This window comes from Cajanus cajan, chromosome 3, assembly GCF_000230855.2.
Source record: "Cajanus cajan strain Asha chromosome 3, NIPB_CcT2T_4, whole genome shotgun sequence".
NCBI classification, from domain to species: Eukaryota; Viridiplantae; Streptophyta; class Magnoliopsida; order Fabales; family Fabaceae; genus Cajanus; species Cajanus cajan.
Genome location: NC_138519.1, coordinates 40386361 through 40405316, shown reverse-complemented (window position 1 = coordinate 40405316; position 18956 = coordinate 40386361). Strand labels below are relative to the sequence as shown.

General features: G+C 30.5%; 2 protein-coding genes across 4 annotated transcripts in view; one reads left to right on the top strand and one right to left on the bottom strand.

The window, feature by feature from the left end:
• Positions 1-18550, top strand: part of LOC109790540 (uncharacterized) — a 40905-nt gene extending 22355 nt beyond the window's left edge. Inside the window, exons 3-7 of the mRNA XM_083070906.1 lie at positions 2401-2511; positions 2595-2639; positions 13808-14159; positions 14591-14780; positions 17205-18550. Coding sequence (XP_082927032.1) covers positions 2401-2511; positions 2595-2639; positions 13808-14159; positions 14591-14780; positions 17205-17840 — 1334 coding nt within the window. The 3' untranslated portion in view covers positions 17841-18550. The remainder of the gene's footprint in view (positions 1-2400; positions 2512-2594; positions 2640-13807; positions 14160-14590; positions 14781-17204) is intronic.
• LOC145955759 (uncharacterized) lies at positions 8736-13704 on the bottom strand. Of its 3 annotated transcripts, none has more exons than XR_014432452.1 (7): positions 12549-13704; positions 11382-11920; positions 11062-11299; positions 10338-10979; positions 10003-10265; positions 9262-9929; positions 8736-9175 (listed from the first exon to the last, which is right to left on the bottom strand). XR_014432452.1 is itself a non-coding variant. In XM_083070908.1 (7 exons), the coding sequence occupies exons 4-7, from the start codon at positions 11260-11262 to the stop codon at positions 9749-9751; spliced, it is 1287 nt and encodes a 428-aa protein (XP_082927034.1). In that variant the 5' UTR covers positions 11263-11299; positions 11382-11585; positions 11659-11920; positions 12549-13704; the 3' UTR covers positions 8736-9748. The 3 variants fall into 3 exon arrangements, 2 of the variants coding, with proteins under 2 accessions (XP_082927034.1, XP_082927033.1); XM_083070908.1 differs by having other exon boundaries at positions 8736-9929; positions 11382-11585; positions 11659-11920; XM_083070907.1 differs by having other exon boundaries at positions 8736-9929.
• Positions 18551-18956: the final 406 nt, after the last annotated feature.

Sequence of the window (18956 nt, the reverse complement as noted above, 5' to 3'; positions counted from 1 at the left end):
CTAAAGCTCAAATAACGTAAGTACAAAGCATTAGTAAAATCGTTGCCACTCCATAGGATGTATAATAGTTTGTAAACTAAAACTAGAATATAAGATGCAAATATATGTTTTAAAAAATATCCAATGTCTTGATGTCATGTTCTACTAGAGAAAAATAACCTAAAAGCAAAAGCTATAAAACAAGGTCCAAAGCTCTCCTTCAACAACACCATCCCCGTCCAACTAGACTTCACTTGCCAATGACATTCAAACCCAAAAAAAAACAAACAATAAAATAGTAAAAGGAAAATGATATATGTTTCACTACACACTCTTGGTGTGAAAATGAAGGTTAGACAATACACTCACATAAATATAACAATTTCAATAATATAAATGTATAAATACAAAAATTTCATATAAGGAAAATATTTATGAAATGTAATGCTTCTCTAGATTCTAATCCTATATGCATATGGTACCAATTAAATCTTATTTCTCATAGAAGTAGCCTAGGAGTACATATAACCGATGAATCACAACACGATGGACATTTGACACTAACACTCTCAACTAAGATGATACCCCTAAAGGTTTGTTAGTGTTACTAAGTTTTGCAAAGGTACTCCAACCTATAGGACCAACATAGGACTCTTGGAAATCCCACTCCAAGTACACTCAAAGACTAAGATGCTTATGATGCACTACTCATACAAATGATCATGGTTTCTCATATACAACACATTTAGTTCTCATGGAGGATAATACTTCTTTCATGCTAGGTCCTCAAACATCATATTTTAGCTTATTCATTATCACATCTCATATCATATATCACAATTCTCGTATATCACATCATCATATAATACATGATTACATAAGTAACAATACATGTGCATATGAAATCATAATTATTGTTTTAGGGGATTCACATTTAGCATATAAAAAAACCCACGCTTAATGTTAAGAGGTCAAAGAGCAAGGTTTTCTTTTTGACTTTTTCTCTCTTTCTCTCTCTCTTAACTTTGAGAGAATAAAAAGTGAGGATTTCTCTCTAAAGCTCTCACACTTAGTTCATAAAAATAATGTTTAACCTCAGCTTGTGCTTAGCCCAAGTTTCGCCACGGTTAGCCTCATCATGCAAGGGTTTTATTGGTGTTTGGAAAGGTCCCTAGTGCCATTGTATTATTCCATAAAGAGAACTTGTTTCATGTAGTTTAGAAATAAAAATATCATGTTCCACTCTAACAACAATTGGTTGACTGCCAATACTTCATTGTCATGATGATAAGCCACATATATATGACTAATACAATGGCATATAAGCTCCACATGAGATAGTAAGGGACCTCGACATGAATGGTGTGATGGGTCTAGGGTGACTATGATTGGTGTTTTTGTTCTTGAGGTGATGAACAAATGACTAATGGCTTTAAGGTCTTAATATTTTGATTGACATATGCATGTAAGATTCTTGTGACAACTCTATGTACATTTTCAATTGCTACTTATTTTTTTTTTTTTTTGTTCTTGATGCCTGGTCCTACTTGCAAACAAGTTTGAGTAGTTAACCTTTCTTGAATATATGATCACTAAGTTTACTATTATTATCATTTGAAGGGTTTTCATATGGGGAGGTAGTTGTTTTTCATTTTATTTTTGTTCTTGTCTTTTATTAAGTGCTATGAGTAACATTGTTATCTTGGTTATGAATTTTTTTTTTTGATATCCCTCATTGTCATAAGATATTAGAAAGTATGGTGAAATGTAGTCTATGGGTGGTGAAGAATAGGGATTGACCCACGGTAAATCAGGAAACAACCAATAAGATTGTTTTTCTATAGATGATGGCAATGTTCTTCAAGAACCTACAAGGATGATGATTACTTACTATTAACATATGTTCCTTATGATGGTACTTCTTCGAGCTTTCCTAATTCAAAATTGGAAGGTTGTCACTTGCTAGGTCATCAAGACTAAGGTTGGTGATAGCTTGAATGAAAAGGTGGAGTAAGATTGATGTGAACCTTGGCTAAGTTTTTTATTTTCTCTTTCTCATTCTCTTTCAATCACAAACAACACATTATTTCATTGGTTGTGATTATTGTTGATTTTGGAAATCCCAAAGATTTTGCAATTATATTCGTAATCTTCATTTTACAATATTATTTTTGGTAGTTATGTTGTTTTAATGAATTTATGTTACAATGTGTGTATATTGGCTTCACAAATGAGTAACTAGACTTGTCTAACTATTGACCAAACATCCTTTGATTCTTTTAGATTATTTATGTTATGAATTAAACCATAAGACTTTCCACTAAATAAGGTCTACATTTTTCTTAGAACATATTATTTTCCATAACTCCTTAACATTTTATATTGATAATTGATGTTGATTAATTTTGATTTGGGTTACAGTACTTCCTATTAATGAATCTGAAACTAAAGATGGTCAAAAGCTTCTTTTGTTTAAACATCAAACGGATTTAGAAAGTGGTCAAATGGATGAAAGAAATCTTTGTAAATCAGGTAGATTCTTACTTCTTTTTTTTTACCTTTTTATTAAATATCATAGTTATACATATAACATTAGAATAAATTTAAAATTGCAGTTATTTCAAAGATCATCTACAACTTTTGGACACACTTTGCAAAAGGTAAAATTAAATAATTTTTCTTACTAGCTTTGTAAATAATTTTATTATCTTGTCTAAATTATTATCAATTTATTCCTATTTTATGCCTTGTCCCCCTTATTTTACATCATATGTTTATATATCCAACTTTTTCATGTAAATTAGATCCTTTACTTTAAATAAGCTAAGTACATGTTAACAAATACTTACCACAAAATTTTATCCAAGTTAAAATTTAGGGAAAAAGAATTAAGATACAAATAATTAACAACAAAGACTACGAAGAAATAATAGCAATGAATCACTATGACTTATTATCACATTTTTTAGATTACTTTGAAAGTGTGAAATCAATTGAGATCTCAAATTATCTATATTATGTCCCTTGAGATCTATGAATTTTGAGAGAGAGAAAAAAAAACAAGAAAGAAAAAAGAAAAGTGAAAGAGAAAGCAGGTAATAAACACAATGGATAAAATATAAGAAATGAAGATAAAAAAGTAATCATAAAATTTGAATAGCCAAATAGTAAAGATTCTTATTTTTATATTGGTACAAAAGCGACAAGTTATTACATAGAGTATAAGCTAATAAATTTTAAAAATAAAAATATGTGCACATGTTTAATCCCATCAACATAATAAAATTACCATCATCAATAACAATATTCATTTTTTTAAAATAAAGTTTGTGGTGCACAAGACATGGCTATAGATCAACGACATCCCAATTAAGTTGGCACATCTAAGTCTATCAATCATCTACCAAATACCACCATATTATTTAAGGAAAAAAGAAAAAAGCATACAATGTGAAAAAGGATTATGCCAAAACTCAAGCAAAAATCAACATAATCTAAAGGAAGGAAACCAAACATGGTTGCGATAAAAAGACTCTCTAATAAAACTTCATAAACATTATAATATGTATAAAATGTTAAAGAATTGAATGTCATAAAATACACACACACATGTTAAAGAATTAAACTTCATAAACATTACAAAGCCTATTTTAAATCTCTTGTCCTTTTTGTCCTCCTCGCCAAATTTGAGTTCATAATTCAAGTAGTATTTTCTTTGTATTATCATACAACCTATGACACCCTTCTACTCTGAATAAAATAAATATTTTTTAAATGACATGCAATTGAATTAAAAGATATAATAAAATGCACAAATATTACTTTATAGAAAAATAGTTCACATCTCTCTAAATAAACTTTTGAATAAAGTAAGATCAAATAAATGTAAAATTTCAAAAAAAAAAAAAAAGGCACAAATCGTCTACTTACACAACTTTCAACAATATAACATAAATCCTCAAGATTAAATAACTTCAACTATAACCAAAATAACTATATCTCTTTGCTTCGATGTCATACTAATCAAAGCAAAACCCAATACTAGAGAAGCTCTAAGCCTTGCCTCCATCAAACTCCTCTTCCTACACTTGATCTAAGCTTGCAATTGGCAATTAACTCAAAAACAAATACAACAATACATAGAGAGTGAGAATATATCTCATCCATGTATAGTATACATAAAGCATAAGGGTGTCACAACATACATATGTCATACACATCATATACAAGGTTTCAGAAGAACGTGTAATAAAATCCTAACCCTTGTTTTTATTTCTCAAAGCCTTTGGGTTGGACCGTGGTTGGGCCCACGGTCCAAGCAAACTCTTCTTCCTTTTCTCAACACTCTTATTTTATTTACTTAATAAAACATTATGTACATTATAAACTTAATTAATTAATTAACCCTAATACAATTTTCTAGCAAAGATAATTTATTTTATTATATTACAAAAAATGAGGATGTTACATAACTTCCTTTATCATAGGTTGACCCTAACTTTGAGGATGGAGGGAAACAAATATCCCTACCTTGTTAATAGGGATATTATGTCTTAATTTTTATCATCCTTTTGAGGTTTGAAGGGTTATTACCCTACTTTGTCCAAAGGAGACCCTTTTTAAATCCATACATAATCATTATTTTGCATATTTCACATTCATAAATAACATCTGACACCCTTCTACCCCAAAATCTATTATATGATATTATTAAGAAAATATGTTCATTTAGAAAAGATTCAATAAAAAAAATATTTTTATTTATACTATAAAAGGATTCACGTGTCTTAAATAAAAACTTTATAGTATAAAAAGGAAAGAAACATAGTATAAGTTCATAAACAGAGGCACAAAGTGACCTTTACAATTCCTAAAGAAAATAAAACATAATAAAATAACTCTAAGTTCAAGGCATAAATTAAACAGAATCTCCTCTAACCCTAATGTCACACTAATTAGAGCAAGACCATTACATAAAACCGAAGCCTTAAGCTTTGATTCTCTCGTGCTTAACCTCATATGCATGATCAATTCTTACATAGCGTTCAACTCAACCACGAAACAAAACCACAAAACAACAAAAGGAGTGAGAATATATCTCACACATGTATAACACTTATAAGAAATATAGATAACATTTACAAACATTACATATCATTCAAATTATCTCAAACACTTATAAATAATACTCTATAATACATGTAATACACCTAATCAATCACATGCATTATTCAATTTTATGCTCTTACTTTTACATGTCTGTGGTACCAATCTCCAACATCGCCAAAGACTCTCTAAATACAACGCATCTTAGGAGCACATGGACTTGATCACCACACACTAGGTGACCATGTCAATCCATTCTCAACTAGGAGAAGATCTATCAAGATCTAGTAAGAGTATTGTAGTCGGTCATGGTCACCTTCAATACTTGTTAAAGGTTCCATACCATCACACCCCTAGGATCAAGGTAGAATACCATACAGACTATCTTGCATAGATTCACACCACCTCCAAAGAAATTATGCATGAGTTCATGGACTTTCACAACACAACATCAAATATAATAATTAATGCATATGCCTAATGCCAACATCATCAATTTGCTAGACCTCTCTGTTTGGACTTCTCCACAAGAACCAAGTCTCTACCTAGACTTCCTTAAGACAACACCAAACATCACCTTGAATATTCTAAACGCCTCAAATATTACATGCAAGACTCCTCAATTAAATAATAGTGTCTCTCATCTTATCATTTCTCATAATTCTTAGTTATCTCTATTCATCATTATTGCCATTAAATTATCATCCTCATTTCCTCTTTACTCTTATTTATTTGTTAAACCATTACTTTTATTACTATTCTTCAATTAATCAATTACACTTTATCTTTTCACATCTTTTCTCAAATATGGTCAGTATATACCTTACCTTCTATAGTTTCCCTTTATTACTTATACATCACGGTTTCTTTTTTTCTTTTCTTCTTCTAATTATTATCCTTTTATAGGTATACATTTCAATTATAAGGTTTACTACAAATCATTAATTAGCTTCCCTACTAATTATAATTAGTCGCACATTCGCACGACCCTCTTCCATTACCAACCTCTTTACTAAATTAAATTAATGAAATTAAGGTTTATTTAGGAGAGCACGAGAGCAACAGGGCATGCTCCCTAAAAGTAGAGGCTTGCTTCACTCTAAACACGAGTGTGCTTCCTCACTAAACCTAGTATATGCGTGCATCCCTTTAAACACAATAATGATTCACTCATTCAACCCAACACAAGAGTGCTTCCCTAAAGTACAATTGTGGTACCTCCTACATAGGCCTACATAAGTGTGTTTCACTTAAGCACGACCGTCCTTATCAGTCTATAGTCACAAAAATGCTTTGGACGTGGCTGATTCACAAATTGTTCTTACCCTTTCTTTCTTTATTTTGCATGACAACATAAAATTATTCAATAATCAAATTAGTTATTCCAAAATTAAACATATGCAAATAATTTTCAAAATCAAACAAATCACACAAAAACCCTAAATTATGCATACAACCCTAATACTCAAAATAAGCAACATGGATAATCACAATTCAACAGATTCATCATCATACAACTATGACAATCTCAAACACCATACATCTCATATGTGTTCACAAGGTGAGATAATCTCTCTCCTCTTACCTTAGGTGGGGATCTCTACGACACATGCACTATCCTCCACTATTTCAAGGCTACTCCATGCGTTCCTCGAAGTTCTTCTCTAAGGTTTCCTTTGTGAGCATTTTAGGGTTTAGAAATTTGATGTGTTATATGACTAACCCTTTGTCTACTCAGTTTTTAATAAGACTTTGGATTGGGCGTAAGAATCCAAACCCAAAGGCTCTTCTCTAACCCATAACTTAAATCTCTATTTTATTTTATTCATTATAACCTCTTTATTTATATTATAATCTCAAATAAATAAATAAATTAAGCCTATATTATAAATATCTTTGAAGCACTTTATTTTATTATTTATTTTTAAAAAAAGATGTTACAACATCAATATATTTACTCAAATCTTAAAATGTGAAACATCATGAACTCACAAATGAAACCCCTATATAAACACTATCATGAAATATTTCCCTTTATCTATTACTATAGATAATCAAACAACTATATATTTAACTATTTTTCTTCTATTCATTTTCTCTGTCTTTATCTCTACTTTCTATATATAGATTCATTGAAGTTTTAAATACTCATATTTATACTCGTTACTTTGTATTTTACTGATTTACTTAAATATAAAATTCAGAAATCAATAAAATATAAATTTAAGAAATTACTACAACTTAAAGAGAGATTTTTAAATCAATCAGTTATTAGGAACAAAAATAATTATTTAGTGTAATTATTTTAACTTTAATGTTTTAAGTTTTAAATAAAGAAGATTTAATCTAGAAAAAATTCCATTAACCCCTACTTGAAGATTTTCTCAATAACGTCATACATATATCTCTTCTCAAATTTTTAAGTGAGTATTAATTTTCTTATTTATTTATTTAAGTGGCACATACAACTACTTATATAAGATAATAATGTTTATATACTATTAAGAGAAAATAATTTATTAATACAAATATCAATAATTAAATGAGATTTGATCTCTTATTTCATTATTTCAACTTTTTTGAAATTTATTTTAAATATCATGCACACTGTGATTTAAAAAAAATATATTAAATTTAAGTAATAATTTTAAAAATGAATTGAAAAAAATCTTATTTTCAAAATTGAAGATCAATGAAAGTTTTCATCAAAATGACATAGTATTGGATGTAATTTAGAAATAAATGATAGATACATATATATGATTTGCAGAACATAATTTAACTTTTTTCCCCCTTATTTAATTAATAACGTTATTTTCAAAGAGATGAGTGATTTTTAAAAATTAAAGAAAAGATGTGTTATTCTTAAATTTGAACGTCATGTGTTGGTATTTTTCAAGATAAGTAACAAAAAACACATTTACGCTAATTAATTTATAATTTATAATAACCTAAACATATAATTATATATAGGTAATATAAGTCATACCTCACACACTTTGATTTATATTTATCTTATTTATATTTTGAAAACACCCATATAATAATGAAAATATTATATAGTGCATTGTTGTGTGTATTGATGCGATTAGGATTGGTTGCATTTGAAAAATAATTGGCTTAAATTTTATTTAATAATTTCAGACGTGAGAAACTCTGTCAGAAATTTCAGACGGATTTTAATCCGTGGGAAACTTCGTCAGAAATTTCAGACGGATTTAAATCCGTGGGAAATTCTGTCGGAAATTTCAGACGGATATAAATCCGTCGGAAATTCCATCGGAAATTCCTTCATGTAAAAATCCGTGGGAAATTCCGTCGGAAATTTCCTACGGATCTAAATCCGTGGGAAATTCCGTCGGAAATTTCCTACGGATCTAAATCCGTGGGAAATTTCCGACGGATTTTGGTCCGTGGAAAATAATCCGTGAGAAATTTGACTTTTTCTTGTAGTGATTAAGACTCCACACTAGTACACAAAGGGTGTTTTACGTCGTGTATTTTGACCCTTTTACGTCGGAAAAGGGTCTGACGTTAATACGGGAGTCGTAAATTTACGTCGCCACTGGAAGACGACGTAAATTTACGTCGGGAAATTTTTCAGACCGACGTAAAAAGGGTCAAAATCGTGCCACAATTTTCGTCGGACGTGGCCTTGTCCGACGTAAATTTACGTCGGTCATTGCAAGGCCCGACGTAAATTTACGTCGGACAACGCCATGTCCGACGTAAATTGTGGCAGTTTTTTTTTTAAAAACGTTTGTAAATTGATATACCCAACACCTGCATATAAATATAATCCAGAATACCAAATCTAAACCAGACAGTCCAGAATAGAAATTCAAATTGTATTTCAAAATTGAATGACAAAAAGAAAATAATATATAAATCTTAAAAAACATAAATTATGACAATGTAAATCCTATTATCCTAAAAAAGCTATAAAACATGTTTGTCAATGCTATCTAAATAACTAACTATCAAACTATAAACATAATATCTAACTAACTAAACTTAGAAAAAAAGTTGCCCATTGTTCTCTTATCTTGAGCATCTCATCTTCGGGCAATGGAGATGGATCTTGAAAGACCTGAAAGGGTAATTTAAGTGTCATTAATATGCAATGTTAATTATTCTAAAGGTAAATATAGTTAAATAAATTTTGATATGAATTACCTGCGCCCAAGAATCAATAATACCCGCAGAAACTATGGCTTTCATCCAATACATGATGTAATAGCCACATTCAAACGAGTCTTGTTGCTTATTACACTAAAATGAGAAACAAATAACTATTAATTCCAAAGTCAATAAATTTAAATATTATTGACTGTATGAATTAATTTGCTAACCTTAGGGTATATGAAATGCAATGACTTTGATGATCTGGCTCTTCCACTTAATATATTAACTCCAGACACGATTCTAATTAATTGAAATAAAAATAAATGTTAGCCAATATATATAATTACAGTGTTAAAACATAATGAAAAAATTTAGTTACCCATGTAATTGGCTTTTAATTTCCTGGCTTGGTTTTCGATGAAGTGAACAAAACCACACCACGGTATATTCCTTAGGAATGATTACCATTAACTGCCAATGAGACCTACATTGTATGACAAACAAATCAGTTAAAAAATTACCATGATTAAAAAATCAATTAAAAAACTAACCCGTCAATGTATGGAGCCATGTATATATGTCTTCTTGAGTCACTCATCCATGTTTGCATATATTGTTGGATCTGGACCTGAGTGTTTCCTGATTTTTGGATGGATTGAGGCTCAATAAATCCATATACTTCTGCTTGTGCTTGCTCCACACTCAATTTGTCCATGTACCTAACACAAATAATTATTATAAGTTAAATGTAATTATTGTAAATTTAGACTCATAAAAGAAAATATGACTTACATGGCCCACAACTGTATGATAGATATATTTAACATGGAGGTTCCCCCAACAATCTCTAATGCATCAGGCAGAGATATGTATAGTGGAACATCAGAGCTATCAACTCCAAAAACTCTAATGTCCCACTGCAATTGAATTGGTTGCTTCTTTAATCGTGGTAATTTGATTAGAAGCTTAGATATGGGATCATCCTCAGCTTCTGCGATATTAGCATCATGAACATGAGGTTCTCTCATGACCTCCTTACCACGATCGATAAAATCCTAAAGAAATAATGAAAATTAGTTAAACAATAATAGAATTATAAGAATCTAAAAGAGCAATAATATAATTACCTTTGCCCGTGCTGAAAGCGGCATGACCAAACATTTTGGCCAAGCTAAGAATGTGCCGGTTGCCTGCCCCACTAGTTGAACCTCTGTATTGGGCAAAGGCACTGGAGCAGCAGCATCTTGAACTTGGTCAACCACAACCCGTGTCCAGTCTGGCTGTAGAGGGACACCATGGATGGTTGAGCCACCCTCAAATACTCGGCCAATAGCCACTAACCGTGGGGGGTCATCCTCAACATATAACTCGCACTGGTTTGGTACATCAGTGTGAGCATGTTCCCCTGAGAAATTTGGAGCAGCACAACTCCCTTTAGTGCTGACTCGAACACCATCATGAGCAACTGCAGTCTGTTGCTGAGAACGAGCCAAAAGTTCAAACTTCTCTTCAAACTGTTTTTCAATATTCTTCAGTTTCTCTTCAAACTGCATCTTCAATCTCTGCTCCAATTTCTGTATAACCTCTTGACTGCAAGAGTCGACAGTGCTCCTCGATGATCGGCCACCAAAGAAATCTCGGTGGCTCCAAGAACCACCAACACCACGCACACGACCTCCGTGCTCTGGCTTTCCTATGGCCGTTGTGAGGATATCATTCCGACCATCGGAAACAAATGAGCCTTGGGTGCTCTGCTCAACTAAATCCTCCTGCAACAATAAGGAAGATTAAAAAATCTTATGAATTAAATGAGTTGAAATGAAGAGTCTTAATTTGTATATTTTTACTTACTATTTTATTAGCAACGACCCTTGCAGACTCAGAAGTCATTTGCCCATCTGGTTTTGTCCGGGCTGCTATCCACATCTCATGGCGGGGAGGTGACTCCACACGGTCAACATCCTCAACCCCTGCTGCCTGTGCCCTAGCCTTCTTCATTTGCTTTTTTTTTTCTTTCATATCCCCCTCTTGACAATAGATGGGGTGCATCATTCTTGGCTTGTCGTTCTTGGGCAGCTATTCTTTTAGCCTGCAATAATACAAAAAAAAATGAGATAAATTAAAATATACCTTAAGTATTTGTGTCAATGTAAAAGTTATCGATAACTAACCTGCCACGAAGGGTCCAATCGAGTGGCACAAAATTGCATCCACTCCTCATCAGTGATCTGGTACTTTAGACAGGGAGTCTCATTTTGGCGCTCTCCAAATACATACTCCCGTGTCAAGAAAGTCTTGAAGTCTCTCCACCTGCTGGCAAGGGCAGATAACATCTTCCTCCTCATGCCCTCAGTGTTGGGAATGTCAAAATTTTGCTATGAAAATAACAACAAATAATAAATAATGTATTTAAGTTATATAATATTGAAAGGATGTGAAAGTATATACCTGAATATCCTGCCACATGAGGTTCTTGTCAACCTCCTGAACGTCATCCCATGATGGAATGATAATAGAAACATGTCGTCGAGCTAGGACTCCCAAATAGCTCTTAAACTTGGCAGCATTTGGGCCTGATGCCTTGCCAGAACGAGGATCCACCTCAACCGATGTCCTCTCCTTGGCAATGCGCCCAGCTGTCAACCCAGACAATCGAGTGACAGATCTACCTTCCCTCCTTCCACTGCCAGACCCAGAATCCTCCATAATCCTGAAAAAATTAAACTGTCATTATTAAAACAATGAATTAATTGAATAGACAATATAAACAGGTGATCACGTATTTCTCCAACTTCTTGACGTATCTGATTCAAACATCGAACACATGGACAATAATATGCCCCTTTGATGGGTTTCCCATTTTCTCTTGCAAATTGTAAGAACTCTTCAACTCCATTTCTGTACTCTTGACTAATGCGACTTGCATTCATCCAACTTCGATTCATTATCTATATATTAACACAAATTAACTATTGACTCAGTTATTCATAATTTTTTTAACCTAAACTACAACCCTAAAAAATCGATGGTAAACTAAAGGTCAATGCCTAAAAAAGTCTCTTCTTTAATGCATCTGGAACGGCCGTACTGAAACTAGAACGGGACGTTCCAGATCAACAAATTACAACAAAAAAAATTCCAGCAGAACGGGCCGTTCTCCATGCGGTACGACCCGTACTGCTTGCAGAACGGCCCGTTCTGCAAGGAGAACGGCCCGTTCTGCAAGGAGAACGGCCCGTTCTGCAAGGAGAACGGCCCGTGCTCCTTGCAGAACGGGCCGTTCCAGAGGAACAAATAGCAAAAAAAAAACAAATAAATTACGGGGACAACAAACTAACCTCAAACGACCAACGTGCTGACACTTACAAACTTGGATACGTTGAATGTAGCCGTAAACGCAGAGGGAGACTCAAGTAATTCAGAGGATTTCGTATAAACTGTGAGCGCGGGAATGAAAATGGGACTTTGGGGGCAATATAGGAGAACTATTACGTCGGATAAGGCGTCGCCGACGTAAATTTACGTCGCCCTTGTTGAACTCCGACGTAAATTTACGTCGGATTTGGGTGGGACCGACGTAAATTTACGTCGGACTACAGGGAACCGACGTAAATTTACGTCGGAATAGTGGTACCCGACGTAAATTAACGTCGGATTGGAGGTACCCGACGTAAATTACCTAATTTACGTCGGTCTAAGAGAGGTCCGACGTAAATTAGTCTCCACTTATTTACGAAACTGCCACCGCGTTTTTACAACGTCGGTGTTTGTGGTTTGCGACGTAAATTGGGTGACGTAAATACCCTTTTTTGCACTAGTGCCAACAATTCATGAAAAAATATTGAATTAATCATTAAAATTCTATATCATAATTAATGATTTAATTAACTATAAAATTATAAAGAACAAAAGTTTATATTATAGAACGACCATACAAACAATTATGTGGAAAGGGTAGCTTGCAAAGAGATGCACTAACCCGAAGATGTGAGTCTCAAGGGTCATCTTATGCTACGTGTTTCTTTTCATTTTCTCTTTTTTTCTATGTCCTATGAATAAGTTAGAATTTGTGACTGTGTGTAATAGAGTTTATTAGTCTTGACCTTTTTAAATAGACCCTAAAGGCCTATTTTCTTTTTTATAAATCATCTTTAAAATAACTTCAAATAAACATCTAGGTCCGTCATATTTTAAAACATATTAATATTTTTAGTATTACTATTATTAGAAAATCTTATTTTAAAGGATGTTACATGGTACAATGGACTTATGCACGAAAACTTATTGAAGCTACAACCTTATAAATTGTTCAATTTAAAGATATATGCAATAATGCAAATAAAAGTTACTTACATAGGAAAATGCTATGAAGCATAAAAGACATGTGATAAATAAAAAAAATAATGCAATAAATATATTAAGTTAGACTGTTTCTTCATTTTCTACCATCACATCAACATTAAAATAGTTAATGTTAATGTTTTAAATCTTTTGGTCTAACGCTGACATTATTTCTTAATTTTTATAACCCTTTAGACATGTTTATATTCAACCAATTATTTCTTATTATCTTTTCTTCTATTTATTTTCATTTCAGAGTTTGAAGGGATCAATCATTTGTGGAAGGAAAAGAAAAAACATAGGCTTGTTGAATGTTTAACTAATATTTTAGTTCAATATGATTTATCATGGCAAATATCTCATAATGATAGCAAAAGGTCAATATTGATTAGAATGCCATATCATCCCTTCAATGTGGCTAAAAGGAGAAGATTAATTGCACATAAGAAGGAAGAAAGGCGCAAAAACGATGAAGATCCTCTATCTGATCGCACATCACTACTTATAGCAGCTAAAACTGGAATTGTAGAAATTGTTGAAAACTTCCTTGATGTGCATCCTGAGGCTATTTCTCATGTTAATGAGGATGGACAGAACATATTGAACATGTAAGGATAAATCAAAAGTGATGGGCCTAACTCTTGTAAATTTTTTTCTTAAAAAGTTATATATATATATATATATATATATATATAATATTATAGAAAAATTACAAGTACTAGTAGAAAAGTAAGGTTTTGTTGTTTATAAAAAATTATCAAAATAAATACTATTATATTAACTATAATGGATTGATAATATTTTATATAAATGAAATTTAATATGGTGCATCGTAGTTTTAGTACAGACCCTATAATATGTATTAATTACTTAATTGTACTAAATAATAAAATGTATTAACAAAGACAAACTTCTTGTCTAATTATATTAATATAAGACATTTGTTTTGTGTTGACTAATTATTGCAATTATGTATGTTAATAATGGCTGTTTGCTTTTCAGCCACTCATACTTATTTTTTGAATGTCCCCTTGCATAGGGCCGTTAGGTATCGTCAGAAGAAAATCCTTCAAATCTTACAAAGAAAAGGTGCACTTGAATTATTGGCTCCTCAAATTACAATCAAAGGTCGTACTATATTGCACGAAATTGCAAGGATGGATTACTACAAAGCAGCACATTTAGCTGGAGTGGCATTTCAACTCCAAGATGAGTTACGTTGGTATGATGTAAGTAATTAATTTACTCTTTATTATGACTCACTATAAATGCATGTTTACTATTTTTTAGAGAAAAATAGTATCTAAAATAAATAATGTGGATGAAATTTCAAAATTATTTAAATGACATAAAAATTTGTTATACTTGCATTGGACCCTTAAATAATATAGATAAAATTTCTAAATTTTTTATATTAAATAAGAATTTTATGAAAATAGAATATATAGATCACCATGAAAAATTTTGAGTTTATGTTGAACAAAAACAAAATTTAAACCAATTTAATTTAATATCATACAACTAAGAAAAATATAAATAAATTATATTTTTTTTAATGAAATATAACTTAGAAATAGACTATATTTTTTTAACATTCCAAAAGGTGATATTTTAAAAATAATATTTTTCAAATTTATTTTGAAAATTTGAATCAATTTTACAGCTGATTAACTTACTTTTTGAACGTATTCTTTTTTATATTAATGAGTTAAATATGTTTTTATTCTTTGCAAAATGAGTACGTTTATATTTTGGTTACTGTAAAATTTTTTCTTTGTTTTTCATCTTCTAAAATTTAGAACTATTGTTTTTAGTCTCATTATTATGTAATTGTTTTAACTACTTATTTGTTTATTAAAAGGTTAAGTGATCATGTTGCCCACCAACTATTAGTAATATCATGTTATCTATAACAACTATAAGTTTATTTATATGTCCTTAAAACAAATATTATTTATCTACATTAAAATCATTGTCATGAACTAAAATAGTAATTTTATATTTTAGAAAAATGAAAACTAATGAAAAATATTTTATAGTGTTCAAAATCAAAATTTACTCATTTTACAAGGTCTAAAAATATTTTAGAAGGACTAAAAATAAATTTTTCAAGCTATAGAAGAATGAAAAACCAAGAAAAAATATACAGAAACCAAAATCAAAATTTGTTCATTTTATATTTAATCATAAATTTATTATTAAAGTATCTAAATGCTTTTTAATCACTATCATTAGGTGAAATATTAATGCTTAACAATTGGTCTTTTTATTTAATTGAATTTAATCATTTAAGATCTTATAGTGTTAATTAGACCTTGAATATTGAAGATTTGGCCCCTTTTTGCCACTTTCTTCCAGAACTGTGAAGTTTTTTAATAGCCAAACAAGTGCAACAACTATCACTCCAAAATTTTATTAAGCTTCTATTATGTATTTAAGGTGTTTTAGTGTGCATGCTCAAATTAATTCTCAAAATCCCCAAAATTTTTAGATTATGCAGGGAAACAAAACTCCATGTCAAGGCCATAAAAAAACTCACTACAATACAAATGGTATTTAGCAACATTTGAAAAATGTTACTTAATTATGTATAAATGTTGCTAATTTATTTTAGTAACATATTATCAAATGTTGTATATAGTCCATATTGTTAAAGGCTTTTAATAACATTTTTGCATAATTAGGTAACATTTTTTAAATGTTATCAAAGTAGTATTTTTGTAATATTTTAATAATGTTGCCAATATTTTGTTAACTTTATAAAATAATAATTAATTTTAATTTAAATATTACTATTAATTATTATATTTTTATGTCTCCTAAACTTCTAGGAATTCCTTAAGTTTTTAGGGAAAGACATTTTTAGTTAGTCACCACTAATTATATATAGAATATCAAATTTCATTTATCTTAAGTATAACTATATTAGTATATATACTCTTTATGAGTCATTAATTTATTCGATGTGAGACTTTAATTATGAGTTACAATTAGATATAAGAGAAATATACTTTTTTTACTCAAATGTGGAACTTTGATTTTAGAAATAATTATAGTAACATTTTTCAAAAAAATGTTGCAAAATAACTTATGTAATTTTTTTTTACTTAATATGAGACTTTGATTTTGAAAACAATTAGAAAAAATAATATTAAAATAAAAAATGTTACTCTATCTATAATGACATTTTTCAAAAAAAAGTGTTACAAAATAACATATTTATATAATATATAGTAACATTTTAACAAATGTAAACAAGAAAATATTGCTAAAGGATTAAAATCTAGTAGTGACTCCCAAATTAATTTTCTAAAAAGTGTTTAGATAGCACTTAAAATTAAATTAAAATATGCTCTAATTATGTAAATTTTAAAATAATTTTATTTAGCATTTGTGTAGCATGAAGTCTAAATCCAGTTCAATATTTACCTTTTCTTTTATTTGAAGAAAAATACATACAAACACAATTGTGTCAATCCATACATATGCATAAAATGTTTTCTTTGGAACAATAATGATAATGTGTCTCAAACTTCCAATTTCATATGGAAAATAACAACGTATTTAACAACAAGCACAGTCCTAATTAATGACATAAAATAAATTGATTTACTACGAAAGTAATGATTCGAAAAAAATTGTTGCATGTCCAGAAAGTGAGAAGAATAATTCCCGAACACTACAACATGCATTGTGACATAGATGGGCACACACCAGAAGATATGTTAGAAAATGAGCATGATGGAATGCTTAAAGAGGCACAACAATGGTTAAAAGAAACAGCTCAATCATGCTCAACTGTTGCTATTCTAGTTGCTACAGTTGTATTTGCTGCAGCCTACACCATTCCTGGGGGAACTGAAAATGGTACTCCCGTATTTCTTCATTCTCATGTTTTTCTCTTTTTTACCATCATGGATGTTGTGGCTCTTGCTACCTCACTAGCTTCAGTGGTGGTGTTTCTTTCCATCCTCACTTCCCCATGCGAGTTGTGGGATTTTCACAAGTCTCTACCACGAAAACTAAACTTGGGATTTGCTTTGCTGTTCTTATCATTGTTGACAACAATGTTGGCATTTAGCGCGACCATGTTGCTAACCATTCGTTTGGAATGGAAGAATTGGACCTCAACATTGATATATAGTGCTGCTTTCTTTCCTGTCACCATATTTGCAATGATTCAATTTCCTGTTTATGTGATGACTCAAAACATTGTCAAGACACTTTGGAAGCAAATCCAGAGGGTACTTCCAAAAAGAGTGATTAAATGTTTCATGAATTGCGTTTGATGCTCCTAGTATTGAGTGTGGAAGAATGCATTGAAGAATGTGAGGTTTTTTTTCCTGAGTGTGGAAGAATGGATCAAAGAATGTGAAAGGCTTTTTTTTTTTTTATTGAGTGTGGAAGAATGCATCAAAGAATTTGAAAAGCTTTTTTTTTTTCAATTTCAGTTTGGACATTGATGACGGGTTTGGATTATGTAATTTCAATTAAATAGTTAATAATGTATGAACATTTTGGAGTTATGAAAATATGCAAGTGATGAATACATAAGTTTACTGATTAACTAGCAAGCTTGGTTATGGGTGGCAAAGCTTATTTAGGACGGTGAATTTATGTGTTATGATATGAATGATAAATTTTTCAACAATTCTACTAAATGATAGGTTTATTTGTTAATTGAGTGAATTTGAATACTACATAATGAGTAAATTCATGTATGATTTAGTGTTAATTATTGATTAAATTTATCTATCAATAAAAAAATTGTTGAATTCTATCCAAAAATAAAATAATGTGTTCTACTTTTATGAATTTATTCAAAATCATCTACTTTAAAACATAAAAAGGACATAAGAAAGGAGATAATTGTATATAAATAATTTTTGTAATTCCTTTTTTTTTATAGTTAGTATCGTCTTAACATAATAGAAGATGATAAAAATTGTTTTTATAAACAATATTGATTTTTAATATCTAATTAAAAAATTTTTAACGTGTGAAAAACAAAGATTGAAGGATATTCGAAATAGTGTTAAACAAAGAAAATTTGAGTGAAAAGAGGTGACAACTACATGAGAGATTTTTTACTTGTTGTCTTACTTAGAAACTACAATTAATTCTTAACATGTGTATCACTACTATAAAATATACAATTTATAATCATTATGATGGCAAAGTTACATGAAGAAGATGGATGATCTTCCCTTGGCTTTGTAACACCCTCTACCCCGACATAATACACAATAATTTTAAGATAAAATTTGAATAAAAACTTTCTCAATTAGCAAATAGGTAAAGGATTCACATTCACATACATAATCATAGTTCACTTGCGAAAATTAAAAAAGAAATAAAGTTAAAGGTTTTCCAAACAAGAAAGAAACTAAAGTCCTAAACTAGTC